We start from the raw sequence: 27,984 nt of genomic DNA on the forward strand, positions 1-27,984 counted from the left end.
TCTTAGTCCTAAAATCCTGTTTGCTCATACATTGTCAGTCATCCAAATCTGACACCGATTGGTTCCTTGAACAAGATTGTGATTTGCTGTTGGATTTACTGTCTCGTTCCAGGATGTGGCAGTAACTGTCCTCAGTCTGACTCAGACCCCGTTGCTGAGGTAATGAAAATAATAATTTGCATGGGCACCACAGATTTGTTTACTAACTGTACTAGAGAGGCACTGTTTCCACCCTGATGCGGACACTGATTTCTGTTCCTAAATTTTTAGACAGGCAAGCAGGTGTGCAGGGCGCAGATGGGGAACAGGTCAGCAGTGGAAGTGATGAGATTTCTGACTAACTTTCTTCAGCTTTTTTCTAAATAAGTTCCTCTTTGCTGAATGACCGCACATACCTGCCCTGACCATGTTTTGGTATTTTTCTTTTGTGATCAGGTGGTATTCATGGTTTAGCATTCTGAAGATGTGTAATGTGTCATTTATGTTACAGTATGCTGTATTGGATGGATTGGATTTTCCTAACTGTCTCTTTTGTTTGAGAGGGGAGGTGTGCGTAAAGCTGTGTCAGTAGGAATTTGTTTGGCAAAGCAGCTTGAACTCCACTGATGGGGAGTGACCTAAGAAGCAGACGTCAGTAAATCTTTTTAGTCAAAATGTTTGCACAACTAAGACTAAGAAGTCAAAGTTTAATCACAGGAATCATCCCATTCATCAATATAAATTTCTTTGTTTCGCTGCACTGCCTTTCTCTTCCAAGCTCTAGCCCACGAGGTCCGTTCGTTCAGCCACATGAAGTTTACAAACCTGCCAGGCAGGAGATTTGCATGTAGAGTTCCAGGTACCTATTTGAATGAAGCTTTATCTCCAGTCACACCAGAGATTTCACACAGCCTCTGGCAGTGTGAAGAACCATCAGCAGGGCCAACGGAACTGTGTATCCGGATCCTCGACAGGGCGGGGACACAAGAAGACAAACACTGCTAAGCCTTGTTTGCTGACTCTTCTCATTTTACACTGTACCAGGACTGATTTCTTAACACATTTACAGTATGTGCAGCCCTCCCCTTTCTCTTCATATCACAACTAGATTTAAAAGTCCACGTTTATGAATTATTGATCAAGCACTTTACAACTCATTTCAAACAATACCATTTATTTAGCACTATTTTTGTGACAAGAATTTCTATAAATAACACAACAAAAGAAAAAAACTTCAATCTAAACATTACCATACAATCTTACTACTTTTTATACTAAAATAAAAGAAAATGAAAAATATGTTTAGACTCCTTCATGGTGGCTGTACCTAGCATGCGGATGCTGTACCTGGTATGATTTCATAGTTAAAATGGACATTTTAATCAGTTGATGGACGGGTTTCCTGCTTGTCAGGTTACAGTTTTGATGGATTATTGGCTAAAATAAAGAAAGTCATTTCGAAAAAGGTCTTAATAAAGATTTTGTCATCATTTACTCACCCTCATGTCATTCCAAACCTGTGTGACTTACTTTATTCTGTGGTATTTTGAAAAACGACTTTCATTGTATAGGAAAAAACATTCTTCCAAATATCTTCTTTTGTGTTTTCGCAGAAGAAAAAATGTTACAGAGGTGTTATTTTGATGTTATTTATATAATATTTTAGCATTTATGAATATTTTCAGTTTTTATATTTTCAGTTTTCATTTTAATTTTAGTAATTTTGTTGCTTTTGTCATGCGTTTTTTTTTTAATTTTTCTATATAGCTTCAGTTTAAGTCATTTTAGTGCTTCAACTTAAACTAACTTCAGTTAGTTCCCATTGCAACATTTCTAATTTTCATTTTTTTCTTATTTTTATTTATTTTTATTTTCATAAAGCGTTTCATGTAATATTTAGACTTCATTTTATTTCAGCTTTATTTCAATTACTAAAAACAATTTTTATAGTTTTAGTTAACAAAAACAACACTGTTTGGAATGACATGACAGTGAGTAAGGCCCCGTTTACACTAGTGTGTTTTTGTTTTAAAACACATAAGTTTTGCTACGGTTACGCCTGTCTTTTACACTACGCCGCGTTTTCGAACCTCGAAAACTGAGACTTTCGAAAACACTGCAGACCTTGTTTTAGTTTGAAAGCGCCGGGGTTGCGTTTCAGTATAAACAGACCAAAATGGAGACCTTCGAAAACGATGGCTGCCCAAGTCCGTGACGACTGTGTAAACAATAACAAGGAGACTGAACTGCAATCTTTGCTGGCTTTGTTGTCATTTTTAGCAGCCATTGTGCAGTTAAACTCTGCATTTTTTAATACTGCAGCTACCTACATGCGCATAAGGCAACTGTTTACGCTTCTGTGCGCATACCCAGTGTGCATGCGACATGCGTTTTCGGTCGTGTAGTGTAGGTGGAGATCGTTTCTGAAACTGTGGAAACGCCAGTGTAGACAAGGATCGTTTTCATTTTAAAACACACTGTGTAAATGGGGCCTAAATGATAACAGAATTTTCATTTTTTGAGTGAAATATCCCTTTAACATGAGTCTTTTTTCCAGCAACAGCCATTGGTGGTCTTCATTTCCTCTCCGCTGTCCGCCACGCCATGTACAACCTCCGTTATTTAAGGCTGTGCTGGCTCTCGTGGTGTCTGCGAAGATCTACCTTCCTCTGGAAGCCTTTGGAACAGATCTCACAGCCGAACGGCTTGAATCCGGTGTGTTTGCGACTGTGTGTGATGAGGTTGGAGCTCTGGCTGAAGGCTTTGCCACACACCTGGCATTTGTGAGGTTTCTCACCTGCAAACAAGCATAACCATTTTTTAAAAATCTCATTTGAAACCCATTTTATCTGGTATAAAACACTGGAAAATCTTTGCTTTAAAAACAGCTTGAAGCATGGATTTGCGTGCCACCCAGATTTGTTCTGTTTTCCAACACAGGAGTGGCTGTCTGCTACACGCAAAGGTAACTTTCCGAGAGTCATCAGGAAAGCAGGAAGACCAGCTATGCAAATCAAGACGGCATTTGTTTAATCTCCTTTTCTTGATTTATCTGTAGATGTGCCGCTCTTGGAAACACACCCTAGAAAGCAAGCCAACTTTAGCATCTGAAGTGAATGTATCTGTTCTAATGATTTACATGGAATAAGTATAGAGATAACATGTATTTCCAAATAATATGGGAAGAACTGTTATTGGGAGACTGTTATTGAGGGAGCTTTATGTGCTTTTTATCACAGATCTCTTTTCAACCACGACATAACAAACACACAGTCACACACTGTGGCGTCTCACCTGTGTGGATGTAGGTGTGTTTCTTCATATCGGATTTCTGGTGGAATCTTTTTCCGCAGAACTGGCAGGGATATGGTCGTGTGTCTGAGTGGATCAGCAGGTGTGTGGACAGCGTCGAGGAGCGTTTGAAGGTCTTTCCGCACATCTTGCACTCGAAACTTCTTTCCTTTAAACACAAAACAACAACAAAATTAATTCTTTCATTGACATTATCCAAATGCCAGCTGATGTCCAATGGATCAGCATGGTTTGTTCGTACCTGAGAGTGGACGTTCATGTGTTGCTCTAAGCTAACTGCGTGGCCAAAGCTCTTTCTGCAGATGCTGCATCCAAAGGGTCGCGTGCCACTGTGAGAACGTCTGACGTGAACCTCCAGTCCATGAGGGGTGGAAAACACCTGGAGAAGAGGACAGAAAACAGAAATAAAATTGAGATGCAATTAATATAATATTTACATATTATTGTTCATTTAAAAAAAAAAATATATATATATATATATATATATATATATATATATATATATATATATAAATGTTTTGTTCCTACAATTTTTTTTAAATTTTAATAATTTATTTTTATTTAGAAATAAATAATTATATATTATCACATATTATATATGTTTGTGTGTGTGTATATATGTATGTGTGTGTTTAAAAGGAAAAAAAAAATTAATAGTTTTTATATATCATTAAATATATTTTAGTCTTATAATTTTCATTTAAAAACATCCAATTTTAATCATTTTTATTAATGATTTTATAAATTATTATATATTATATATAGATGTGTGTTAAAAAGTAAAAAAGAAAAAATATTTTAATCAATTTTATATATTATTAAATATATTTTATTCCTTTAATTTTCATTTAAAAATCCAATTTTAATTTATTTTTAGTTTTTATACAGTATTAAATATATTTCTATAATTTTAATTTAAAAACATCACATTTTAATCATTTTTATTATTTTTACATTTTTATAAATATAAAATATAATATATAAATAAATATATAATATAAAAATATATAAATATAATATATTTTTAGAAATTATATATTATCATTTATATATATATATATATATATATATATATGTGTGTGTGTGTGTGTGTGTGTGTTAAAAAGGAAAAAAAATAATTGTAATAATTTTTTAATAATTGTAATAAATTAAATATATTTTATTCCTATAATTTTTTTTAATCTAATTTTAACCATTATTATTTTTATTTTGAAATAATAATATATTATCATGTATTTATATATATATATATTTATATATATATATATACACATACAATATTTAGATATTATTGATATCATTTTTATTATTTTTTATTTAGATATAAATGTGTGTATTATAATTTATTTAGAAATAAAGACTATTGAATTTAAAATAAAATTAAAATATTTTAAAATAATACAAACAATAATAATAATAATAATAATAATAATACATTTTTAATAAAAGAATCATAAAAATATACCTAAACAAACTATAAACAAATATCTAACCTTATCACAGGTAATGCAGTGGTAGGTGTTGGACGTAGGTGAGTAGTGTGTGCTGCAGTCCAGTGGTTGTGGAGGCTCTGAGCTCTGCTTCAGATGAGCTCCGTACAGGCTGCTGGCGTGCTGCAGGAGCGATGGAGAGAAGCCCATCTGCCTGAAGTCATATGTTGTGGGAACATGATCCCATGCATAAGAGCTCTTGTAGTAGGGAGGAAACTCTGCCAGCTGAGGCTCTGTGTGAGGTAGAGTTAAATCATTAAGATGATGATTGTGTCTAAATCTGCCCTAGAGATGTCACATGATACTTAACAATATGATTTTTTTTTTTTTTTAAGGACGAACAAGATGCGACTTACACAGCCAGATATTTACACCAGGGCGTCACAAACACTCACCAGATAAGTAAAACGGCCGTCTGGTCAGCTCAGGTAGACTTGGTACTGGGCAGTCGGGCTCTCGCTCACACTTGATGAAGTCATACGAGTCTCTGAGGGAAGGTCGAGTGAGTGAATCTACCTGGGGCCGCTCTGGGGAATTACTTTCCTTTGGTTCCAAAGGGACCAGCGCTGGGACTAAGAAATCACAATGAGTGTAAAATACATGTGGTACAAGGTTGCAGGTTGTAGCAATCAAAATTAAATGAATTTTAATACCATTTAATACAAACACTTAAGTCACACTTAAAATGTTTAATGAAAAATTGATCTCAGAACTAACTTCACTTTTCTAGCCGTTTTTGCAATAAGATTATTTGTGACCATTAAAAGGTGTGTGTACATGAAAACCCATGAGACTGACAGATCTGAGATTGTTCCTAACGCTTAATTACACCAATTACATTTTCTCTAAATGAACCCTATAAAGAACAGTTATAATCCATTGACAGTACTGGCTTGTTTGAATAGGCCTAGTTTGCATATTCATAACATCCACCCTAACTGCTAGACAGCTTACAAACTTCCATGGAATACAGTCTATTGAGCTACAGAGCTCATACAAGGCCCATAATGCTGTCTTAAGTAAGCAGCTGTTAAGGTTTTGAGACACAGCCCTAGAATCAAATAACAGTCAGCCTGAGGATGAAGCATCAGCAAACATCAATCTGACAGGTGCTCAGCACATCCACTCACTAATCACTTATTTCCTCAAAGATTTGTAATTAGGGAGAATCAATATAAAACTTACAAAGACCAACAACACTAATTACATACAGATTGTTCGTCTCATGAAGACAGCGTCATATGCACACAGGTGAATTTGAAAGTCAAGTTGAAAATACAATAAATATTTCAGTATCAATTCAGTATTAATGAAATATAATAAAGTCATTTACTTGTTTTGGGTGCTGGGTCCGGGAGCTTCTGTTCACTTTGCTCGGTGTCGATGGGTCGATGCACATTGTAGGACTTTTTACTTTTCACCAAAAACGATCGTGGCATGATTCAGTGATTCTGTAAAATGAGATTTGTTTGCTGTGATACGTCCATTTTCATATTTGTATGATCTATAAACATAAACATGTCCATAACTAGGCTATTACAAAACTTATAACAAATGATCCATCTAAATACAATTGACAAACGTGATGATAAAGTCATTTCTATATCATATAACAAACATCCTGCTCAAAGCTCTTGTTATAAAAAATAAATTAAATAATAAAGTGAAACATTTGCACAGTTATTATAGGCTACAATTTTTGGTGTTGATGTTTTGAAAGTTTTAGTCGAACTTTGCTCTGGTTTGAGACCGATTTTATAACATATGCTATTAAATATACCAAATTATTGTTGAATAATAAATAATATTTAAATATTTATATGTATAAATATATTTACTTTAATTATACTAATCATACGTTTTAGGTTGGAAAAAAAAATGTTTTAAACTTTTTAAATAATTGATTTTAATTGCAAATGTAGCCTATTATGAAAATAGCTTACCTGAAATGGTGCAGATCCTGAAGAAAATGAATGTTTAAAGTCCTTTGATTGTTTGAGTCGCAAACTTCGTGATGAAAAGTTCTGGGAAATCCGTTGTGATGTTTAGAAACTTAAGCACTGCATCGCTGTGAGTTGGTTGCGTTGAGTTTTTTCAACTCCCCTCCCTGATTTTCAATCCGATAATTCTGCGGTGGAATCTGACTGAGCTTTCAACCAATTACAGGCGGAGCAGGTGCGACATTTGACTATACTAAACGCAAACACATCCTGTTAGGCACTATTTTGACATAATGGTTTAAAACTATATTTAAGATATTTTAAACAATATTAGTTATCGTTTTAAAATGATAGTTAGAACATTTGTTTACATTTTTAGGCCTATATTTATTTTATTAGCCCGCACATCTACTGCTATGAGGCGTTTGAAACGTTAATTAGGCTAGTTAACAGAGAAATGCCTTAAAGGTTCAAGATACTTTGCAAAACATTTTCTCAAATCATCTGCTGCCAATTTAGTAATTCATCACCATCATTGTTATTGGTCATCTGTTGACTTATCTCCTGTAAAACAGCTAGCGGGCTTAAACATAAGACCAATAAACCAGCAACAAACTTTGCTTGAACGTACCCCTCAAAATACACACCAAACCTGTAATGTTGGTACCTCAGAATGTTTGCTTTCTTTTATTTGCACAGTTGTGTTTTGGTTGCAGCCTTAGGGGTTTTATGATATCTTTGATTATTAAAAGCACAACTAGGCTCATAATTCATTGTTTGTAAAACTAAGCGCTGAAGGACTCTTAAATGTTTATTTATTGAGTGTTTATAATCCTGGTGCGTTTTGGCCATTTAATAATGTTCATTTAAAGATTTACCGGGATCAGTTTTATATTGTCTTGTGCGCGCGCATTATGGGATCGATTAATGTATTTACGCCCCCGTGTGGATTTGGTGGTGAACTGCAGCGCACTTTCAGGTGACTGTTCAAAATATAAATTCTTTCTTATGTTTGTTGCAGTTTTTCTTCTTTCTTTTTTTTTACTAGCTTTCCTTCACCGTATAAAAATAGTGAACGTCTGCTGAGAGCTCAAATATGCACTAAATTAGGTTAACTAGCTATTTTTGACTGGCTAGTTCACTCAGAATCTAAATTACCTGAGGTAATTTAACTTTTCACTCAGAATCGCGAATTCTGTTATCGCAAGAATTTCATAATTGATTTTGACTGTTGTAGGCCGATGTGCAAGAGTCATTATCATTAAGAGTGATTGTTTTTACCTCAGCCGCTGTCCAGCAGAGTGGCGCAGCGGAAGCGTGCTGGGCCCATAACCCAGAGGTCGATGGATCGAAACCATCCTCTGCTAACGACATTTTCAATTTTGTAATGTGTAGTGATTTAAAATGACACCTTGTAATCTTAAGGATGAAATACAACCAGGTTTATAATAGGTAACTAAAATCTTAAAAACATTTTCGTTATTTGAAATAAAATAAACGCTAACTGAAATAAATTAAAATAAAATCTAAAAAAAAGTTATTTTACTTCAGCTAGTTGCAACATTTTTTATTTTCATTTAGTTTAACTTGATGCACTAAAATAACTAAAACTGAAATTAAAAACATAAATTAAACTTGGCCTAGGCCTATATAGACATTTAAAAAAAACTAATAAAAATGACAAAACACACAACAACATTACTAAAACTTTAACTAACATTAAAATGAAAACTGAAAATAAAGACGAATTTCAAAATAGTAATAAAAACAATAATGGTATCTCAATTATACTAAAATAACACAGTACAAAACTGTAGGAATTACACAAAAGAAGATCTATAAACAGTAAATTGCATTTTAGCCATATTAGCGTCAAAGATTAACAAAAAAGGACATGGAATAAGTAGGAAAACACTATCAAGTGAAGATGATTCAGGCGTTAGAGCAATTTGTACTATTTTGAGGGATCTTTGATGTAAGTAAATAGAAGTCTATGACCACGATTTACCACTAGAGGGACATCTCCACTAAAAAAACATTCTCATCCAGAACATTTAAACCATTACATGCATTTATAATAGGCCACAAGTTATTTTTCACTTCTTGTAGTCATGCTCTTTTTGATAAGCAGAGACAGAGATGAGCGTATGAAATTAAACATTACTGTAAGATGATGAGATAATGATGTTTGATGAGTCTAATGGATAAGGCTGTGAACTCATAGTGCAATGATCTTGGAACTTCTGTGATCTCACCCTCATGGGATTACAAAACCCCGCAAAACCTTCTACAATGAAAAATAAATGTAGATGTTTGACAGAATCAATGACAGCCTCAGTCACAATTCACTTCAGCTGAATGGGGAAAATATGAAATGGTGGCTGAGGTTGTCTTTCTGCTTTCATGGAAGAAAGACTGTCATACGGGTTTCAAATAACATGAGGGATGAATACATGATGTATGTCATCGCCATTTTAATTTTGGGTGAACGGATTTTTTACTTTCCATTTCCCTCATATATTTTTTTCATTTTTTATTAAATTTATGTATGAAACTTACAATTTCAAGCTACGTCCTTTCATTCATTCATTCATCCTTATTTATGTATTTATGTAGGCCTATATGTATGTTTAAGAAAACGTGTTTTTTTTTAAACGTAAATATTTATTTGTATTTATTAATGTATGTATTTATTTATTGGTTGATAGGAAAAATACTTTTTAAATATAAATAGTTTATTATAGGCCTATTTGGATTTTAAGGTAGCCTTTATTTTCTTTTCCTCGCCCTTATGTATATAAATGCATTTATGTTTAGGAAAAAGTAGGTGCTGTTAAACGTAAATAATTGGTTAGCCTATATTTTTGTATTTTAAGCTATTAACTTTCTTTTTAATCATTTGTATATGTACGTACGTATGTATGTTTAGGGGAAGAAATGTAGGCCTAATTAAAATGTAAATAGTTTATACTGCTAGTCCGATTCAGCGTCTCCGCTCGCCACCTGAGTCACGCGAAAACCGCATTACAGAGAGCTGCATCCCTCCACCCTTCAGAAAAACAACTCAGGGCCTAGCTGCAGGATTCTCTAAAACTTTCATACATGAGTCTTACTCCCACCACAATTCACTGTATTTATAAAGTATGACTGATTATCATTTCTGTGAATATTTACGTAATATATCAATGTTCTGCGTCCAGATACAGGCGTGTTTTTGAGCGCTCGGGGATTATTTCTCCTGCACAGCTGCGGAGGGTGACCGCGCAGGGAGGGGTTGTGAGGTGTTCAAGATGGCGGCGCCCTGTGGAGTGCAGTTGCTCTAACAGGTAAACAGGTTTATTTAACGATGTTTTTTGTGGTGATATTTTTACATCGTACGTAGTGACAGTCTAAATGTTAGATTTGCTTGCTCCTCAGTAATTTACGTGCATTATAGAGTCTTTCAGACATTATTTCTGATTTGCACTAAGCTTGTCGATAATAAGGCTCTCTTGCTTGGGACTGTCAGTGTCAGTGAAATAATAGTCTTCATTGATTGTTACAGTTTCGAAATTGATTTCAACAAATCTCTGCGTGCATATGCACGAGTTTAAGTGGGAAGCTGACATGCATGTGGGTATGTTACATTTTGCTAGCGTATTTTTTGGAGATAGTCCCGCAGATTCTGGCCATTGTTCTCGCGCGCTGTTTACGCCAATGGTCATTTCAACACAGAGCTGCTGTCAGTGCATGCAGCCTAAACCACAACATCTATCTGCACATATGCACGTGTCTGCAGTGTTATTTTGCACCATGCATAGGTTAAAAAAAAATGTTGTGGGACTTGCTGCGCTTGTGCTTTTAAACAGAAATCCTTTTGCAGGCGAATCATGCAATGCAGTTTCAAGCGATTGCCTTATTTGTACTTTATGATTACTGCATATCGGCATAATGCACTATGACTCTCATGTCTTCTATCTATATAAAGTAACGCTTGTTATATATGTTTATATATATATATATATATATCATTTTTATTTTTAAAACAATGCAGAGTCTGGACACTTGCGGAAACCCCATTTTTCTACCTCTGTAAGGATATGTGAATGACATACATACTGAAAGAGATTTGAGACCCAAAACATCGAAGAGCAAGAAGGCTCCATGACAGCTTATGCACAATCTCTTTAAGGAATTTGTTTATATGGCCCTAAACGTGGCGTATAAAGCTTCTTTGTGCTGTTAACAGCCCTGTTTTCCAGTTGGCAGGCACAGCCACAGTTCGCCATGAGGTCGTCCAGAACTTCATCTTATTAGTGTTTTATTTTTTTTATTTTTTTTTCCTCCTTAGTGTGATGCATTCTCTGTTTGTGGGATACGATCATGAAGTTAATCAATGAACTTCTTTGTATTTCCATTGAGGGGTCAGCTTTCCATCATGCTTCCCTATAGATGGTTGTCATCTTGCACAAAGTTATATGCTTAGAACAGCCTCTTGTGTTTTATAACCACTGCTTGTTTGGTGGATAACCGGAATGGTCTCCATCAAGAAAAAAGTATCCTCTTAGCAGTTGATTATGTTGCATGCTTAGCTGTCAGCTTGAGGTTTTGGTGACTCACATTATTCTCAAGATTAAGATGATTAAGATGTAGGTTAAATCTGAAGAAAGTTATTTCTGTGGGGATGTGACAGCCTTTTCAGTGTCAAATACAGAAAGAAAAATAGCTATTTTACAGGGAAGATTTTTAGTAATTATTAGTTATATTCATTAAGGATGCATTAAATTGATCAAAAGTGACAGTAAAGATATTTATAGTGTTACAACAGATTTCAAATGAATGCTGTTCTTTTGAACTTTTATAGATATAGAAAGTATATATACTTTTATAGATAATATAGAAATGTTAAGCAGCACAACTGTTTTCAACATTGATATAATAAGAAATGTTTCTTGAGCACCAAATCAGCATTTTAGAAGGATTTCTGAAGAATCAAGTGACACTGAAAATTCAGCTTTGCCATCTCATGAATAAATTACAATTTAAAATATATTAAAACAGATCTATCTATCTATCTAATAATAATAAATTTATATATAATTATTTATATATATATATATAATTATTAATACTTTTTTCTTTTTCCTTGCAAGTATAGATGTGTAAATGTATTGCTTGTGAAGCTGTTTATGATATTTGTGTCAGACTCAGGGCCTGTGAAAATGTTGGCAGTTGGCAGTAAAATTTTGAGCCACTGGCCCAATAGTAGGAGCAAAAGCCATTTCTTACTGTTTAGTGTTAAACATACTGCTGTTTCACTCCATTTATAGTTAAAATTCACTTCAAAATAGTGTGTTGTGTGTGCATAACATGATTCGGTGTTCTTGTAGTGTGTAGTCTATTCTAATCAGGCCATTGATGTATGTCACATTTCTCTGGTCTCATTATGAATTTTCTTTGACTTCAGCTCTGCATTGACCTGATGTTGTCAGGCTGGTGTGACAACTGCTGACTTTTGTCGTGTCTGTGCAAGAACAGGTCACAACATGTGAATCTTCAGTTCAGAATCTGTTGCACCAATTGTTTACTTGCCTGAAACGTCCAAACCACATTATCACAGCTGATGTTAATGATATCAAGTATGCTTCATAATGATACGTTATAAAATTCTGTGCAAACTTTCATGTACATTGCAGTGTTTTTCTCACTCTTGATTGGAAAGGTCATGAACTACATTTTAAAAAAGAAATTGTAATTAGAGGCCAAGCACCGAAGGTGCGTAGGCACCTATTGTATCCGTTGGCGTTCTTTTTTTTTTTTTTTTCTTTTTTTTTAATTCTTCTTCTTCTTCTTCTTCTTCTTCTTCTTCCGCTTTTGAGTCTATGGCAGCCCATAGAACCGTATGGTAAAAAGTTGTGAAATTTGGCACACAGTTAGAGGACAGTCTGAACTGTGTGCATAGCAAATTTGGAGTCTCTAACTCAATACCTCTAGCGCCACCAGCTGTCCAAAGTTGCATTCATGTTTATGTTAATAACTTTTGAACCGTAAGGGTTAGAAACAAAATTCTTTTTTCCTCTGATTCCTTGGGTCAAGACGAATCGTTTGCATGACATCATTTTAAAAAAAATATATTTTTTTTTCATTCAAATTGTCATGAAAATTTTCCGCCATTTTGAATTTTCTAAAAAACGTACTTTTTCTAACTCCTCCTAGGCCGTTACTCTGATTTTCACGAAAATTGAACCAGATCATCTTCAGACCATGGCGACAAAATGTTATGGAATTCAAGTTGATTTCTCAAACTGTTTTCGAAAAATACGCAAACGAATTTTACGTAGCGCTTGCGAAAATAGACATAAGGCTGTATCTCTGCAACGCTTTATCGTATTCAGACCAAACTTGGTACATGTTATCACAAGCATGTCCTGAGGCAACATGCAGCGTTTCGGCGCAGCGCCACCTACTGGTCTGTAGATACGAAAAATGGCTATTTTTGCTTATAACTTCTGATGGGTTTGTCCAATATTCATAAATTTGGTCTCTTTGGATTCGAGGCATCATGCCGAGTCGAATGATATCCAATTTTCCCATATCAGCCATTTTGTCCGTCAGCCATTTTGAATTTTGTGCTAAAATGCTGTATTTTACGAACGCATTAGCGTATCGTTACGAAACTCAGTATGGGTCATCAGGACAATGCCCTGAAGGAGCCTGAGAAGTTTCGGACCAGCGCCACCTAGTGGAGATTTTTTTTTTCATATGCTTATAACTATTGATCTGGTTGGCTTATTTTCACTCCTGAATCCTTGCCGAGTCCAGCAGTACCAAACATGCTAGGTTTTGACTTACGGTTTGTGCGGCGTGGTGATTTAGCGCTTAAAAAACGATTGCGAATATCTTCGAAACCGTTAGTCCGATCGAGACGAAACCAGCGTAGGAAACACGGAACACGGAACACGGTTAACTATGTGTAATAGCCCAAATGTCAAAATTTTGATAGGAAGTGGCAAAAAAATCAAAACAAAGTCGTTCATGGGTCATTTTTTATGATCTCTTACATGTAAATGTCTATAACTCCAAAACGAAATTAGATATTTGCACCAAATTTGACACACACATGTATGGGCTCACCCTGAGGACACATAAAAAAATTGGTGGGATTGTGCCTCTTGGTGGCGCTATAATTGAACAAAACATGAAATTTCCTTTAACTACAATACAGTATTATGATATAAAATGCTATATTATACGAATGCATTGATGTACCATTACGAAACTCAGGATGTGCCATCGGCACCATGCTCTGAAGGTACACAATAGGTTTTGAGAGAGCGCCTCCTTGTGGTCAAATTTTATAATGAAATTTTTAAAAATGCTAATAGCTTTATATAAATGTGGCCTATTGTAATGAGACTGATCTTATTAGATTCCGTGGGTCATGCTGAGAACATTGATGCCAATTTTGCCATAGTCAGCCAAAGTTCCTGTTAGTCATTTTGATTTTCCTTAAAAACCTACTTTTTTGAACTCCTCATAGACCATTGCTCCGATTTTCAATAAATTCGAATCGTATCATCTTCAGACCATGCTGACAAGAAGTTATGGATTTTGTGTTGATAGACGAAATTATATTCATTTACCACAGCAACAAATTAGAGGCTTGATGCCAAGATGACTTTTGAGGCTGTGTCTCTGCAATGCTTTCACATATTGACACCAAACTTTGCGAGTGTCATTGTCATCTCACTCTGACCATGCCTCATTATTTTAATCACAGCGCCACCTATTGGTTGAAAGTGATAAACCAGTAAATCTTTATTATTGACTGTATTTGTGATTTTTCAGCTCTTTTGCCTAAAATGATCTTAATAGGTCTTTAATTGCTCACTGTTGCAGTTGGTCTGATGCTCACAGCCATGTTGGCTGAATTCTTGTGCTGCTTTTGTGCTTGGCCCCAATAATTGCTGCTTGCAGCTATATTGTTCTCTGATGTCCGCTTATAATGTTATCAAGATTTTTACATAAAAAAACATCCGAATTTTGAAGTAATAAGCTATCTTATATCCTGTTTTTGAAATATGCAAAACTGCCACTGATCACACATGGAATTTTTTGGGAAACTTCCTATGTTGAAAAAATCCCGTTACTTATTTGAAACATTTGCCAGCAATGTGAAACATTTATGCGTATTACATATGCTTTAAAGTCTTGGCTGTGGCAAATAAAGTTTAAGTATTTGGAGTTATAGACAGGATAACTTGCAGTGTTTTTGTGTTAACGTAATTATGAATGAATATACCATTGTTTGTCGTTCATATAGGTTATTCGTTGTTCATTCTTTTCGATAAAGTGAAAAACGTATACATTGTCATTTGCAGTGTTTTCAATTGAAATGAAATGTGTTGTAAAACAGAAGATTACAGCAAATGACTTCGATCAAAACAATAACAAAAGCAGCGTTCTTTCTTCCAAATCTGATAATCCAACGCATTAACCCCATAAATGCTGAAGAAAAAAAAAAGAAAGAACAGCAAATCACAACTATTCACAGTTTGACTGCGGCGCTATAGTATACATACTCAGTCAGTACATATCAAATGATCTGTAACAGACAAAGTTTCTCAACCTTGTGTGTTGCCACATTGCTGTTGGATCCAATATAGTGGTCATTGCATCATCCTTTATTCTCTCTGAAAAGCCTCCGTCGAAAGTGAACAAATGAACAGTGTCTTACTGAATGCGATCTGGAAGGCAATACAAAGACTGTTTTTCCATGACTTGGCACTTCAAAATGTCTTGTAATCCTCAGAGGCATCTCTATCATTTTGTTGCTGGAGTAATCCTGTTTTTGCGTCAAAGTCCCTTTCAGGCAAGTCATTTCACTCAGCGGCCATCTTTGAAATGCAGCTATTTCAGACATGCAAGTGCATTTCTTATCTCTTTGAATGAGGAAACATCAAATTTTCCAAATCTGTTCACTAAGCTTACACTTAAATTTATTTTTTGAAGTCATCAGTGAAATTTGACAACAACTGTCTCATAAATTGTTTCTAAACACTCAAATCATGGCAAAAAACTGCATTTTTCAGGTTGGATCAGCCATGATCAATCCTATTGCAACTGAATCTTCTAACGAACGGCAGCTTTAATGACGCAATGACTTTAACAATTGGCGATTGGCCATTTTTCTTAGTGCAACGCGCAATATGGCCTTCTTTCTCCCAATCATAGTACTACAAGGGCACCGTCTTTGTATATCTAAAGTCTTTGGTTTGTGTCTTTCTTGTATTTACTACTACATGACATGCATGAATCAGTGGGCAGGGCTAAAGAGGCAATGATGTAGAAGTAGGCATTGATTTTCTTCTGCAGAGGCGGTCTTTATTCACACTATTATGTCATAATGTGACAATCCAAAATGAGTCATTTGGGCAGCTTGGTTTTAATAAAAGCTGTGTTTGAACTAACAAGGAAGTTTTGAGTTCTGAAATTACAGGATATTTTTATAGTACAATGACCTCTTGTATGTCAAAAAATAAAGGAAAACTTGATTTCTCAGTTCATGACCCCTTTACTTAAAGCTAGAAACTGCAAAATGTTCTCATGAATATTTCATCAGACAGACACTTCTAGACAAGTGAAGTGATGTAAGGCCTTAAATGTCTCTTGCAGTGGTGCCTGGAGACTGTATCGACGGGCGGCCCTGGGACCCCTCCAGGCTGGACAGGATACGGGACACTGTGAGAGTGACGTCTGAAAGTCCTTCCCTTCTCCCTTGACTGTTTCAGAAACACCCTGCCTCCGAACCCTCCATACCATCATGTCCAGGGAACAGCTCAGCGTAGGGGACCTGCTTCCTCTGCTGGAGACCTCTGACCTCCGCCAGCTGGATGAGATCAAGGGCCTTATCAATGAACACCTCAGCACAGGTCCAGCCAAGTTTAAATATTTGCTACATGATTCATATTTTAATTCCCTGCAGTGTTTTAATGCATGACTGACAGTCAGTGTGGATTCATGTTTTGCAGATCGAGGGTCCGTGCTGCTGAACGGCTTGGTGGATTATTTCCTGGAGACCAACTCCGCCCAGGCAGTGCACATCCTGTCCTCAGTAAGGGAGCCACACGATAAGGTGAATGAATGCTCACTGGTTTTTCTTTTTCGTTACTAACACAGTCTTGAACCTGCAGCACTGCAGAGAATCTTTTGAGTCTTTCTAATGTTTCACACTCAATTTAAATCCATGTTCCCTGGGGTTTTCACCAAAAATAAAAGCTTCATTGTTCAAACTTTGAAAATGTAGACATTTCGTCATAAATTTTAGTATTGTATTGTACTCAGTTTTTTATTTTACAGTACAATATTATTACAACAAATTTAGCGGTGTTCATCGCCATAGTTACTTTCACTCCACGGCTAACTTGCTCCGGAACAGGTTTTGTTTTGGGTAAGACAAACCGAAATTGGACCAATCAGCTGTGAGCAAAGTGACACATCTCTGACGCAATAAAAAACGTCACTCCCCCAGTTTCTCTTGCTCCAAATTAAAGGTAACTACATAGATTATTCATTATCCAAATTAAAGGTAGCTACATAAAAGATTTTCACAACTTTCACTTTCACTGATACAGCAAGATATTTTCTATAAATGCATTTATATACTTAACATTCTTCAATATCTTAATCTTCAGCAAAAGGGGAAAATTGAATCTTCCTGACGACTCTCTCACGAAAAGTGAATCACAGTTTCTCTGTGTTTCGAGGCGTGTGATTGGCTGTTTGCTGCTGATGTCACACTTTCATGTGCATGCGCTCCATGATCTCAGGATCAAAGCCTGAGTTGACAGAAAGTTGATGATGGCGTCATGGTACCAACAAAGCCTGATTGGATTGGTTTGGTTTTGTGAACTAATCCCAATAACTCTGAGTTTGTTCAACTACCATCATGGTACGGGCCTCAGATCTTTAAAACCAAAAACATGCTAGAGAAAATACATTTGTGTGACTATATTTTGACTTTCCTTATAGAAAACATTATAGTTACTGACAAGCCCAAGAGCAGCTTGTATGTCATTTTCAAAAACTGAAAATATACAATTATTTCATGCAATGAATTATTAATAGACATGCATTAAAATGACAAGTTGTAGCTTGAGCACAGTTAAAATGTATTATAATATAACCTCACTGAAAAGAGCTTTGAGAAAACTCACATTTTTCAAGTTTTCCCCAAATCATTTAGCCCTCAGTCAATACTCAAGTCTTCAGAGTAAAAAGTATTGATATTTTAAGTCATCTGGTTAAAATTCCTGTTTTTGTTTTTTTCATATAACAATACATATCTCAGTGTCATTATGCACATACTGTATATGTGTATATAATATACGACTAGCCCATAATCTTAAGGTAAATAAACACCTGTGAAATATGAGCAAATGAAAGGAGCATTTCATCTAACCAGCATCATTTAAACTCATCTGAGTGTCTGTATTTTATTTAATTAATAATATTTAATAACAGTAATAAATGTCTAGGGCAGAAAACCACATTATCAATTGTTATGGTCTGGCCTGTAATGTGACTTGGCTGTGTTGTCTGTTTCTCAGCACCTTTTTGATAAAATGAATGAATGCATGGCTAAAGCCCCCTGTCGCCTGCCCACTCTCACTCTACTGGGGCACGTTATTCGTAAGCAGCCGTCTTGGATCCACAAGATCGCTCGCTATCCGCTGCTGCTATCTCTCCTCAAATGCCTCAAGGTAGGCTCATAATGTTAAAGATCTTTCAGAAATGCTGCTTGGTCTTGGTATCAAGTGCCTGGTTGTTTTGTAACATGCAGTGTATATATATATGATAATTTGTGTGTTACAGACAGACACAGATGTTGTGGTTCTAATAACTGGAGTCCTGGTGCTCATCACACTATTACCCATGATTCCTCAAGCTGGCAAGCACCATCTCTATGAGTTTTTTGATATCTTTGGTCGTCTGGCTTCCTGGAACCTGAGAAACCCAGGTAAGAGTTACTAACAATTCAAATACTGTATGACTCAGTTATGTAATATTTTTTTACCTCCGAGGTATGTATTATTATTCATTGAAAACCTCTGGATTAGTTTTGTCTCCCACAGAAATCCGAAAAATATTAAGAGGCCTCTTTAAAGTAACAAACAAAATAATGGACTTAACAGACTTAAACTAGCTGTATGATCAATCTCTGTTGACAGGACACATACCGGAGGTTTATCTCATCCACCTGCACGCAAGCGTCTACTCGCTCTTCCACCGGCTTTATGGGATGTACCCCTGCAATTTTGTGTCTTACCTCCGCTCCCATTACAGCATGAAGGAAAACATGGACACTTTTGAGGAGGTAGTCAAGGTGAGCTGTCAGTCATACAGTTGCTTTCCCAAGAGGGTTTCCAAATACATAAGATTTAATGAAACTCCATCATTGTTTGCTCTTCCTTGTCTTGATCAAATGCCTGTATGATATTTTTCCTTACTTTTTTTCGTACAATAAAAGTAGAAGTGACAAAGTGCCTAGTAGTAGGTTTGCATGTGTAATATATTGGTTATCGGCCAATAATATCGGTTGATACTTTGTATGTATATATATATATATATATATATAATTATATAGATTATATAGACACTATAAAATATAATCTTTAGCAAATCTCGAAATGAATATACACGTTTCATACCATATACTATATTATTGTGATGCCTAAATTCACTTGTAGCTTTTAAAACTATTGATTTTAGTGTTTATTCTTTTATTTTTAATTTATATAGGCAAAATAGTATAGAATTAGGAAATCAGCCATTTATCGGTATAAACTATCATTCAAAAGTTTGGGGTGGTAAGATTTTTTCTTTTTTTTGAATGATAAAAAGTCTCTTATGCTCATCGGCTGCATTTATTAGATCAAAAATTAAGTAAAAACAGTGATATTGCAAAAAGTTATTACAGTGTCACATGATACTTCAGAAATCATTCTAATATGCTGATTTGGTGCTAAAGAAACCTTTCTTATTATCATTATTATTATTTTTTTGTTGAAAACAGTTTCTATTTTGTGGTAGATATTTTGTGGAAACTGATACGTTTTTAGAAAGTTCAAAAGAATAACATTTATTTGAAATACAGTATAAGTCTTTTGTAACATTATAAATGCCTTTTTTAAAATTAATTCAATGTATTCTTGCTGAATAAAAACAACAACAACAACAAAAACTTTTGAACTGTAGTTTATGTCAGAATTTTAATATTGCTGCAACAGTAACCATTAAATATCCAAAAATGACAAAAATACCTTAAATTGACTTATGCAGTAATGGTGATTGCTAATGGTTAATTAGTGATGGTGTCATTTCAGTCAAATATAACTAATCATGTTTATGTTGTATTTATATCTGTGTATGTGTTTCAGCCCATGCTTGAACATGTCAGAATACATCCCGAGTTAGTGACCGGAACCAAGGACCATGAACTAGACCCCAGCCGGTGAGGCAATACTGACTCATGTCACTCATTTAAATGCATAAACCATGAATGTCACTCTCAACCCCTTATCCTTCATTTACTCTCTTTTTTTCTGTACAGATGGAAGAGATTTGAGATCCACGATATTGTTATAGAGTGTGCCAAAGTCTCTCTGGACCCGAAGGAGGCGTCCTGCGAAGAGGGCTATGCCAGCATGCCTGAGCATTTTTGTGCTCATCTACAACAACGTCCGGCTGATTGCACTGCCAGCCCTTACGGTGACTTCCACAGTAGCTACGGTAAGACCCTCATCCTGTCTGATATAACTTACTCAAACGTTGCATACTGGAATATAGCACTTAATGGAGTCATATGATGCTCTTTTAGAAGTTCTTTATTTTTATTATTGGGTGTAATAGAATATGTTAAAATGCTTTAATGTTTTTGCAGCACCTCTATTCCTAGTCTGTCTGAAACAAAGCCCCTCCTTCCGAAAAAGCCCAGAGTGCTCTGATTGGCCAGCTGACCCAGTCCATTGTGATTGGCCAAAAACCTCACGCTTGTGTAACGCCCCTTTCCATAATTGTGATTTTCAGCTTCCAAGGTTATTAAAGCAATTGTAAACACACAGTTATTAATGTCAGTATTACCAGATTAGTTCTAGCCTGAGTTTATGAAAATGTGGATGATCAAGCTGTCTTCAGTAAAATGCGCTGTACACAAGCTAACTTTTGGGTTGTACTGCTCAGGAACAGTGTTATAAATATATCTTAACCACTGATTCCTTATTTCATTCATTTTTAGAAGGCCAAACAAATTGGTTTTGGTTTTGCTTGTGCCTTTGGGTAGGCATTATGCTAATATTTCACATTCACAATTGTAGATGTTTTTGGAAGTAACACTTGGACTTCTCTGTTAGAATAAATCTCTTTGTGGGAGACTATGAGCTTTGTAACTTTGCAGATCTTATACATGCACAAACAGATAAATTACACACTAAAGGAAAACATTAAAAAGCATCATATGACCCCTTTTAATGGTTTTTTTTTTTTTTTTTTAATCCTAAGGATGGTGTAGTGACTATATAAATAGATGCAAGGTCATGAGTTCAGTTCCCAGGGAATGTGTGATGTGCCAAAATATATATCTTAAATACACGACTGAATAAAATCATCTGCCAAATGCATAAATGTAATAGGAAATGAAGTTAGACAACATAAAAACCAGTATTCTAATTCAGTCACAGTCTATTTTGAGGCAAACTCTGCTTTTCTAGCAGTGGCAGGATGTTTTTTTGTAGACATCATTTTTCTGTCCCTTTCCAGGAAGTTCTTCCTCAGCTCATTACTCCACTCCTCGTCAGCCTGTCGTCCCTCCCTTGGCCCTGTCCTCTTTCTCAGGGACTCAGCCCCCCTATCGCAGCCCCACTGGAACCCGTCGGCAGGTAAGAGCATAACCAATGGTGTGAGTTTGGTGTGGAACTACCTGTTTGAATCCAGTTAGACTCTGCATTTAAACTGATCCAGTGCAGAAATCGGCATCTGCTTCCCTCCTCCCTCTTGTTGTTTGTCAGCTTGTCAGCTGTTGTCCATAAATCACCCATCCCTGAACCCCTCCCTTCCCGCTGCACACCAGAGCTCCCCCTCCTTCTCCCACCATGAATCATCTCCTTGTTCTCCAGGCAGGCTGAGGAGCTGAGAGGAAAGGAGGGGAGACGTGTTGAGTCATTCCAGTGGGTGTGCAGGGCTTTAAAAAGAGAGAAACATGCCATCTCTTAGCTGACGCAGAAACGGTTGTCTTGACAACATGAATGACGCCAGAGCGCTTTCTCCTGGCTTGTAACCTCCCACTGTCAGGACCTTTATTCTGAACCCTCTGCTGATGAAAAACAAACAGCATTGTGTTTGTGTTCTAATGAGGCTCACAGCCATTAACATTTGATCATATGTTAATGCTTTTCTGTGTGATGGTTCGGACTTCTCACAGTTCAAGATTGTGATCACAGTTTTGTTGTGATTTGGTACTTTCTATTAGTGGGGCACTGATCAGGAAATTAATGGCTTATTATGATGATAATGGTTATTTTAACATTTATCAGACAATGTTTTTTGTGCTCTTAAAGGGAAAGTGCTTTTCAAAATATAGTGCTTTTGCAGAGTTAAATGCAATAATGTCACTTTAAGTTAGTGCTAGATGATGATCTAAATCTTAAAATAAGCAATATTTAAATATTAGAAACATTTAAATATGCATAAAACATTTAAATAAACAGAGAAACATTTAGATATGCAATATTGACAGATTAAAAAAATATGCTGTATTGGCCCATAACCAATATGTGCTTCCGTTTTTACTTTGCTAATAGCATTATGGTATATGTTGCCACAAAGTGCAAACACGTTGTGAAACAGCTGGCAAACGTTTACATTTTGTGAAATGCCAATGTGTATGTACACTACTGTTCAAAAGTTTGGGGTTGGTAAGGATTATTTTAATGTATTTGAAAGAGGTAACTTTTGCTCACCAAGGCGACACTTATTTGATCAAAACCACAGTGAAAACAGTAAGATTGTGAAATATTATTACAATTTTAAAATAAATGTTTTCTATTTCAAAAAGAAATGTATTCCTGTGATGACAGCTGAATTTTCAGCATCATTATTCCAGTCTTCAGTGTCACATGATTCTTTAGAAATCATTCTAATATGCTGATTTGTTGCTTAACTTGTTGAAACACTCCTTATTATGAATTTTGAAAACGGCTGTGGTGCTAAGTATTTTTGTGGAAACTGGGATTTGTTCGTTTCTTTGATGAATAAAATGTTCAAAAGAACAGTATTTAAAATAGGAATCTGTTGTAACAGTGTAAAAGTTAAAGTTATGTCTGTAAAAGTATAATTAATTTCTAAAATCATACCCTCTGTACAAGCAGTCAATGGACTTATTTTGTGTGTGCTTTTGTTTATTTATAGAACTCCAGCTGTGAATTTAATGCCACATTTGGTGTTAAGGATTCCCTCTGGAGCCCCTCCTCCCAGTGTGGCATGGCCACACCCCCTTCTTCCCGTGGGATGTCACCGAACCCAGAACTGTCCCAGAGTGCCTCTTACCTATCGAGCCGCCTCTACAGCACACCTGGTGACTATACTACTGTCTATGCTTGTTCACAGACAACTTTTATATTTAGCATGTTGGCACAAGTGGGCACATCAGGGTGTCATTTCCTCAAGCACTAGTATGAGTTTGGTCTTGTCAACTTTTCATGCAGCAGGTGGCAAAGCCACCCCGTCCTCCAGCACCCCTGCGGCCGCCTCACCTCCTCCCAGCCTTTCCGATGAGTTTCCCCCTGTGTCTCTGCCACGCAGTACCGCCAGCCCACCATGCAAGGTACTTTTGTGGAAATTGACCTTGTGTGCAAATCTGTAGTATTCCCTTAATGAGACTGACTTAGTTTCTTCTGCAGAATACAAAAGAAAATATTTTGAAAATTGTTTTTGTCCATACAATGAAAGTCAGTGGGGTTCACTGGCATTTATTGTATGGATAAAAATGGTTAAAACTTTCTTCAGTGATGACAGAATTTACATTTTTGAGTGAATTATTCACTTTAAGCCTGCCTTAACCTTCCCTTCAAAACTGCTCTGAGACTATTTTGCTTGTGTATAGTTTCACTACAAGCTGTTTTAACTTTTATGTGCTCCATAGGACGGTAGACCTTTCGACCACACCAAACCCGTCTTGGTCAGACAGGAGCCAGTCAGAGAGCTTGAGAAAATTGGACCTGAAATGATCAATCTCAGAGGTATGTTATGAGTAAGAATTTTATCATAACTAACACAACAGCCTGACAATCATTGTAATTCTTTGAGTCCACACCACAACTGTAACAGTACTGATACAGAGGAACGATATCGTTGGAATCACTTTCAGAATGCTTTTTTACATCTAATTGACAGCCAATCAGAATCCACCCAACTTTAGGGAGATTGAGCTTTTAAAGTGGCATTGTGCAGCAGGGCTCCAGACTGCAACCAAAATGGTCGCAAATGCGATCATTTTTTAAAAATGTGCGAGTTAAAATTTCACACGGTCACATTGGTGCGAGTGCAAAATGTTCAGGTTTGTTTGGTGTGTACTATCACATCATGTGATCAGTCTTGACTGGTCCCTGCAGCGAACAATCACACCGGTGTCATTAGAACGTTCAGTGCATCACGTGATCAACTGCTAAATTCAATTCAAATGTGCTTTCAAGCTTTGGCTGGCGCAGAGACGGATGTGCTCAGCGCTTGTCATATCATATATCATAACTATTCAGTGTTTTCAACCACATAAGGTTTATTTTAGGTTTTAGACATTTAAATACACATACACTATATTGCCAAAAGTATTGGGACACCAGGTGTTCCAATCACTTCCATGGCCACAGGTGTATAAAATCAAGCACCTAGGCAGCAGACTGCTTCTACAAACATTTGTGAAAGAATGGGTCGCTCTCAGGAGCTCAGTGAATTCAAGCGTGGTACCGTGATAGGTTACCACCTGTGCAATAAGTCCATTCTTTAAATTTCCTCACTACTAAATATTCCACGGTCAACTATTAGTGGTATCATAACAAAGTGGAAGCAATTGGGAAGAACAGCAACTCCGCCAAGAAATGGTAGGCCACGTAAAATCACAGAGCGGGGTCAGCACATGCTGAGGCGCACAGTGCGCAGAATTCGCTAACTTTCTGCAGAGTCAATAGCTACAGACCTCCAAACTTCGTGTGGCCTTCAGATTAGCTCAAGAACAGTGCATAGAGAGCTTCATGGAATGGGTTTCCATGGTCGAGCAGCTGCATCCAAGCCTTACATCACCAAGTGCAATCCAAAGCGTCGGATGCAGTGGTGTAAAGCACGCCGCCACTGGACTCTAGAGCAGTGGAGACGTGTTCTCTGGAGTGACGAATCACGCTTTTCTGTCTGGCAATCTGATGGACGAGTCTGGGTTTGGTGGTTGCCAGGAGAACGGTACTTGCCTGACTGGATTGTGCGAAGTGTAAAGTTTGGTGGAGGTCGGATTATGGTGTGGGGTTGTTTTTCAGGGGTTGGGCCTGGCCCCTTAGTTCTAGTGAAAGGAACTCTTAATGCTTCAGCATACCAAGACATTTTGGACAATTTAATGCTTCCAAGTTTGTGGGAACAGTTTGGGGAAGGCCCCTTTCTGTTCCAACATGACTGCGCACCAGTGTACAAAGCAAGGTCCATAAAGACATGGATGAGCGAGTTTGGTGTGGAGGAACTTGACTGGCCTGCACAGAGTCCTGACCTCAACCCGATAGAACACCTTTGGGATGAATTAGAGCGGAGACTGTGAGCCAGGCCTTCTCGCCAACATCACTGCCTGACCTCACAAATGCGCTTCTAGAAGAATGGTCAAAAATTCCCATAAACACACTCCTAAACCTTGTGGAAAGCCTTCCCATAAAAGTTTAAGCTGTTATAGCTGCAAATGGTGGGCCAACACCATATTAAACCCTACGGATTAAAAATGGGATGTCATTAAAGTTCATGTACACGTAAAGGCAGGCGTCCCAAAAAGTTTTGGCAATATAGTGTAAATACTAGCAAAACAATACATTTATCGTTTGTAAAATACACACTGATGTCTATGGAAGCGGCAATAACAGTCCAACAACAACAAAACACATTCACTTACATGTATTTGAAAACCAGAACATCAGGTAGTTGATGACATAGTCAACAAGTTTGTGAATATTTTTAATAAAAAAAAAGAAGAACAAAATAAAAGCGATACATCTGCCATACAGCGCTATTGTGGCTGCGGTGTCACGTGACAAGCATGATGCGTCGCCATGGAAAAATACTTTAATAAAATAACAACACCCATGGCAATATGACTTTTGTTATATGTGTTATATATGATAATATTTTAGTAATGTTTTCTTTTAAATTTATAGTTGTTGGAAACAATGTTCAGATTAAAATATTTTGCAAATATCAAGCTTTTAGTCACTGTCAGTCTATACATCATGAAAAAACAGCATATACAAATTAAAAGAACAATTCCTCAACATGCAAGGTCATTATAATTGATTATAAAAAAAGGGTGTGACCAAATTGTAAGTCGGTGTGAGAAAGTTAGTCGCACCAGTGCGACCAGTGGGAAGAGTAGAGCCCTGGTTAGTGTGGATGATAATATAGTTATTATTATAGTTATCATTATAGCTGTGAAAAGGCCTATAGATGTGACATTATCAAAACTGACTTTTTTTTTTTTTTTTTTTTTTTTTCTGACCCAGATGGCAGAGGTGAGAACATGCCAATGACCCTGACCGAGCTTTCCGTGTACATGAAGGAGCAAGAACAAATGAAGATCGAGAAAGAGCGGGAGGATGGTATGAACTAGCATTTTTTTTTTTTTTTTTTTATGCTTAGTAGTTGTTTGTGGCCTTGGCTGTAGTTTCATACCAGTTGAGTTGTGTCCTTTCCCAACAGACTAACTAAGCCGTTAAACAAAAATCTGGCAGTGTCTTCATTTCATCATCGTACATCATTTTCTATCTTCCATCCTCTCAGCTGCCATCACAGAGGAGCTTCTGAAGTTAACTGAGGAGAAGCGAGATTTAGCCGGCCTTCGTGGCTTTGACTCTCCATTCTTCAGCACCACAGAGACCCTGACTGGCACGCAAGAGAAACCCCTGCCCTCTTCTATCCTGTGCGGCTCTATTAGAGACCCTCACAACGCCATCTCCACGCCCGACAAGACTGAGATCACACCCGGGGACAGAGGCAGAGTGAGCAGAGGCCCGTCCCAGGAGCATCCTTGGTCTTTCCAGCCAGTGTTCATGCCCATCGAGCACCCAACGCATAGCCAACTACATCAGAGCCCTTCTGCACCGGAGGACGAGGCCCTGAAATACGGCCTGTGTTCCCCTAGCCCGTGCAAGCCACCAACCCTGCCGTACGAGGCTCTGTTTGAAATGGCCCTGCCTCGGGCGGCCTCTCTCTTTGTGGGGAGGAAGACCTCAGAGATTGTGCAGCGAGTAGCCTTGGAGAGGTTCCAGAGCAAGCAAGGGGAGGAGGAGGGTATGGAGGGGGTTGTGTCTGCCTCCCCCCTGGAGGTGCTGGATCGCCTCGTACAGCAGGGCAGTGACTCCCATGACAAAGTGCTAAAGAGGTAAGCCCTTTTGCTTTCACGGTTTGCAATAATTCAAACTTGTGGTCGTGTTGATAAAGATCTTGGCTTGTAATCAAAAGGGTGTAAGTTCAGAGGTATGATCTATGTTGTTTCCTTGAGAAAGACACTTAAAGGGTTAGTTCACCCAAAAATGAAAATTCTGTCATTAATTACTCACCCTCATGTCATTCCAAACCCGTAAGACTTTCATTCATCTTCAGAACACAAATGAAGATCTTTTTGATGAAATCTGAGAGAATTCTGTCCCTCCATAGACAGTTATGCAACTCCCACTTTGATGTTTCAAAAAGTTCATAAAGAGATTGTAAAAATAATCCATATGATTTGAGCAGGTTAGACAAAATTTTCTGAAGAGACTCAATCGCTTTATATGATGAACAGATTTAATTTAGGCTTTTATTCACATACAGTATAAACATTGAAACAAACCTGCTTGATGCGCGATAACAAACCTCACGAGAATGAACCTCATTGGTTCTCGCACACATCAAGTGAACAACATGCTTGAGCTTCTGTTTACTACAACTGATGTGTGAGTTGATGAATGTTTACATGTGAATATAAGCATAAATTCAATCTGTCATATAAT

General features: G+C 36.8%; 2 protein-coding genes and 1 non-coding gene across 7 annotated transcripts in view; 2 read left to right on the forward strand and 1 right to left on the reverse strand.

Annotated features, from left to right (window-relative positions):
- Nucleotides 1–1,133: 1,133 nt before the first annotated feature.
- On the reverse strand, nt 1,134–7,030 carry gfi1b (growth factor independent 1B transcription repressor). Of its 3 annotated transcripts, none has more exons than XM_051877486.1 (7): nt 6,725–6,964; nt 6,115–6,232; nt 5,177–5,353; nt 4,785–5,014; nt 3,533–3,670; nt 3,274–3,439; nt 1,134–2,776 (listed from the first exon to the last, which is right to left on the reverse strand). In XM_051877486.1, exons 2-7 carry the CDS (start codon nt 6,218–6,220, stop codon nt 2,598–2,600), a joined length of 996 nt encoding a protein of 331 aa, XP_051733446.1. In that variant the 5' UTR covers nt 6,221–6,232; nt 6,725–6,964; the 3' UTR covers nt 1,134–2,597. The 3 variants fall into 3 exon arrangements, with proteins under 3 accessions (XP_051733446.1, XP_051733445.1, XP_051733447.1); XM_051877487.1 differs by lacking the exon at nt 1,134–2,776 and adding an exon at nt 2,785–3,061 and having other exon boundaries at nt 6,725–7,000; XM_051877485.1 differs by having other exon boundaries at nt 3,274–3,670; nt 6,725–7,030.
- Nucleotides 7,031–8,016: 986 nt separating this feature from the next.
- On the forward strand, nt 8,017–8,088 carry trnam-cau (transfer RNA methionine (anticodon CAU)). Its single transcript has one exon. It is a non-coding gene; the product is annotated as a tRNA-Met (tRNA).
- A 1,797-nt stretch (nt 8,089–9,885) lies between these two features.
- tsc1b (TSC complex subunit 1b) overlaps nt 9,886–27,984 on the forward strand; it is a 28,914-nt gene continuing 10,815 nt past the window's right edge. The window contains exons 1-14 of one of the 3 annotated variants that reach the window (XM_051877482.1): nt 9,886–10,047; nt 16,376–16,632; nt 16,732–16,835; nt 18,310–18,462; nt 18,575–18,719; nt 18,931–19,085; nt 20,140–20,213; nt 20,313–20,491; nt 21,518–21,636; nt 23,165–23,330; nt 23,464–23,579; nt 23,898–23,994; nt 26,497–26,592; nt 26,774–27,374. In XM_051877482.1, the coding sequence (XP_051733442.1) occupies nt 16,524–16,632; nt 16,732–16,835; nt 18,310–18,462; nt 18,575–18,719; nt 18,931–19,085; nt 20,140–20,213; nt 20,313–20,491; nt 21,518–21,636; nt 23,165–23,330; nt 23,464–23,579; nt 23,898–23,994; nt 26,497–26,592; nt 26,774–27,374 (2,114 nt within the window). In that variant the 5' untranslated portion in view covers nt 9,886–10,047; nt 16,376–16,523. Of the gene's footprint in view, nt 10,048–16,375; nt 16,633–16,731; nt 16,836–18,309; nt 18,463–18,574; nt 18,720–18,930; nt 19,086–20,139; nt 20,214–20,312; nt 20,492–21,517; nt 21,637–23,164; nt 23,331–23,460; nt 23,580–23,897; nt 23,995–26,496; nt 26,593–26,773; nt 27,375–27,984 lie in introns of all 3 variants that reach the window. The other 2 variants (XM_051877481.1, XM_051877483.1) reach the window with 2 other exon arrangements.

The sequence above is a fragment of the Ctenopharyngodon idella genome, chromosome 21, assembly GCF_019924925.1.
Source record: "Ctenopharyngodon idella isolate HZGC_01 chromosome 21, HZGC01, whole genome shotgun sequence".
Lineage (NCBI taxonomy): Eukaryota > Metazoa > Chordata > Actinopteri > Cypriniformes > Xenocyprididae > Ctenopharyngodon > Ctenopharyngodon idella.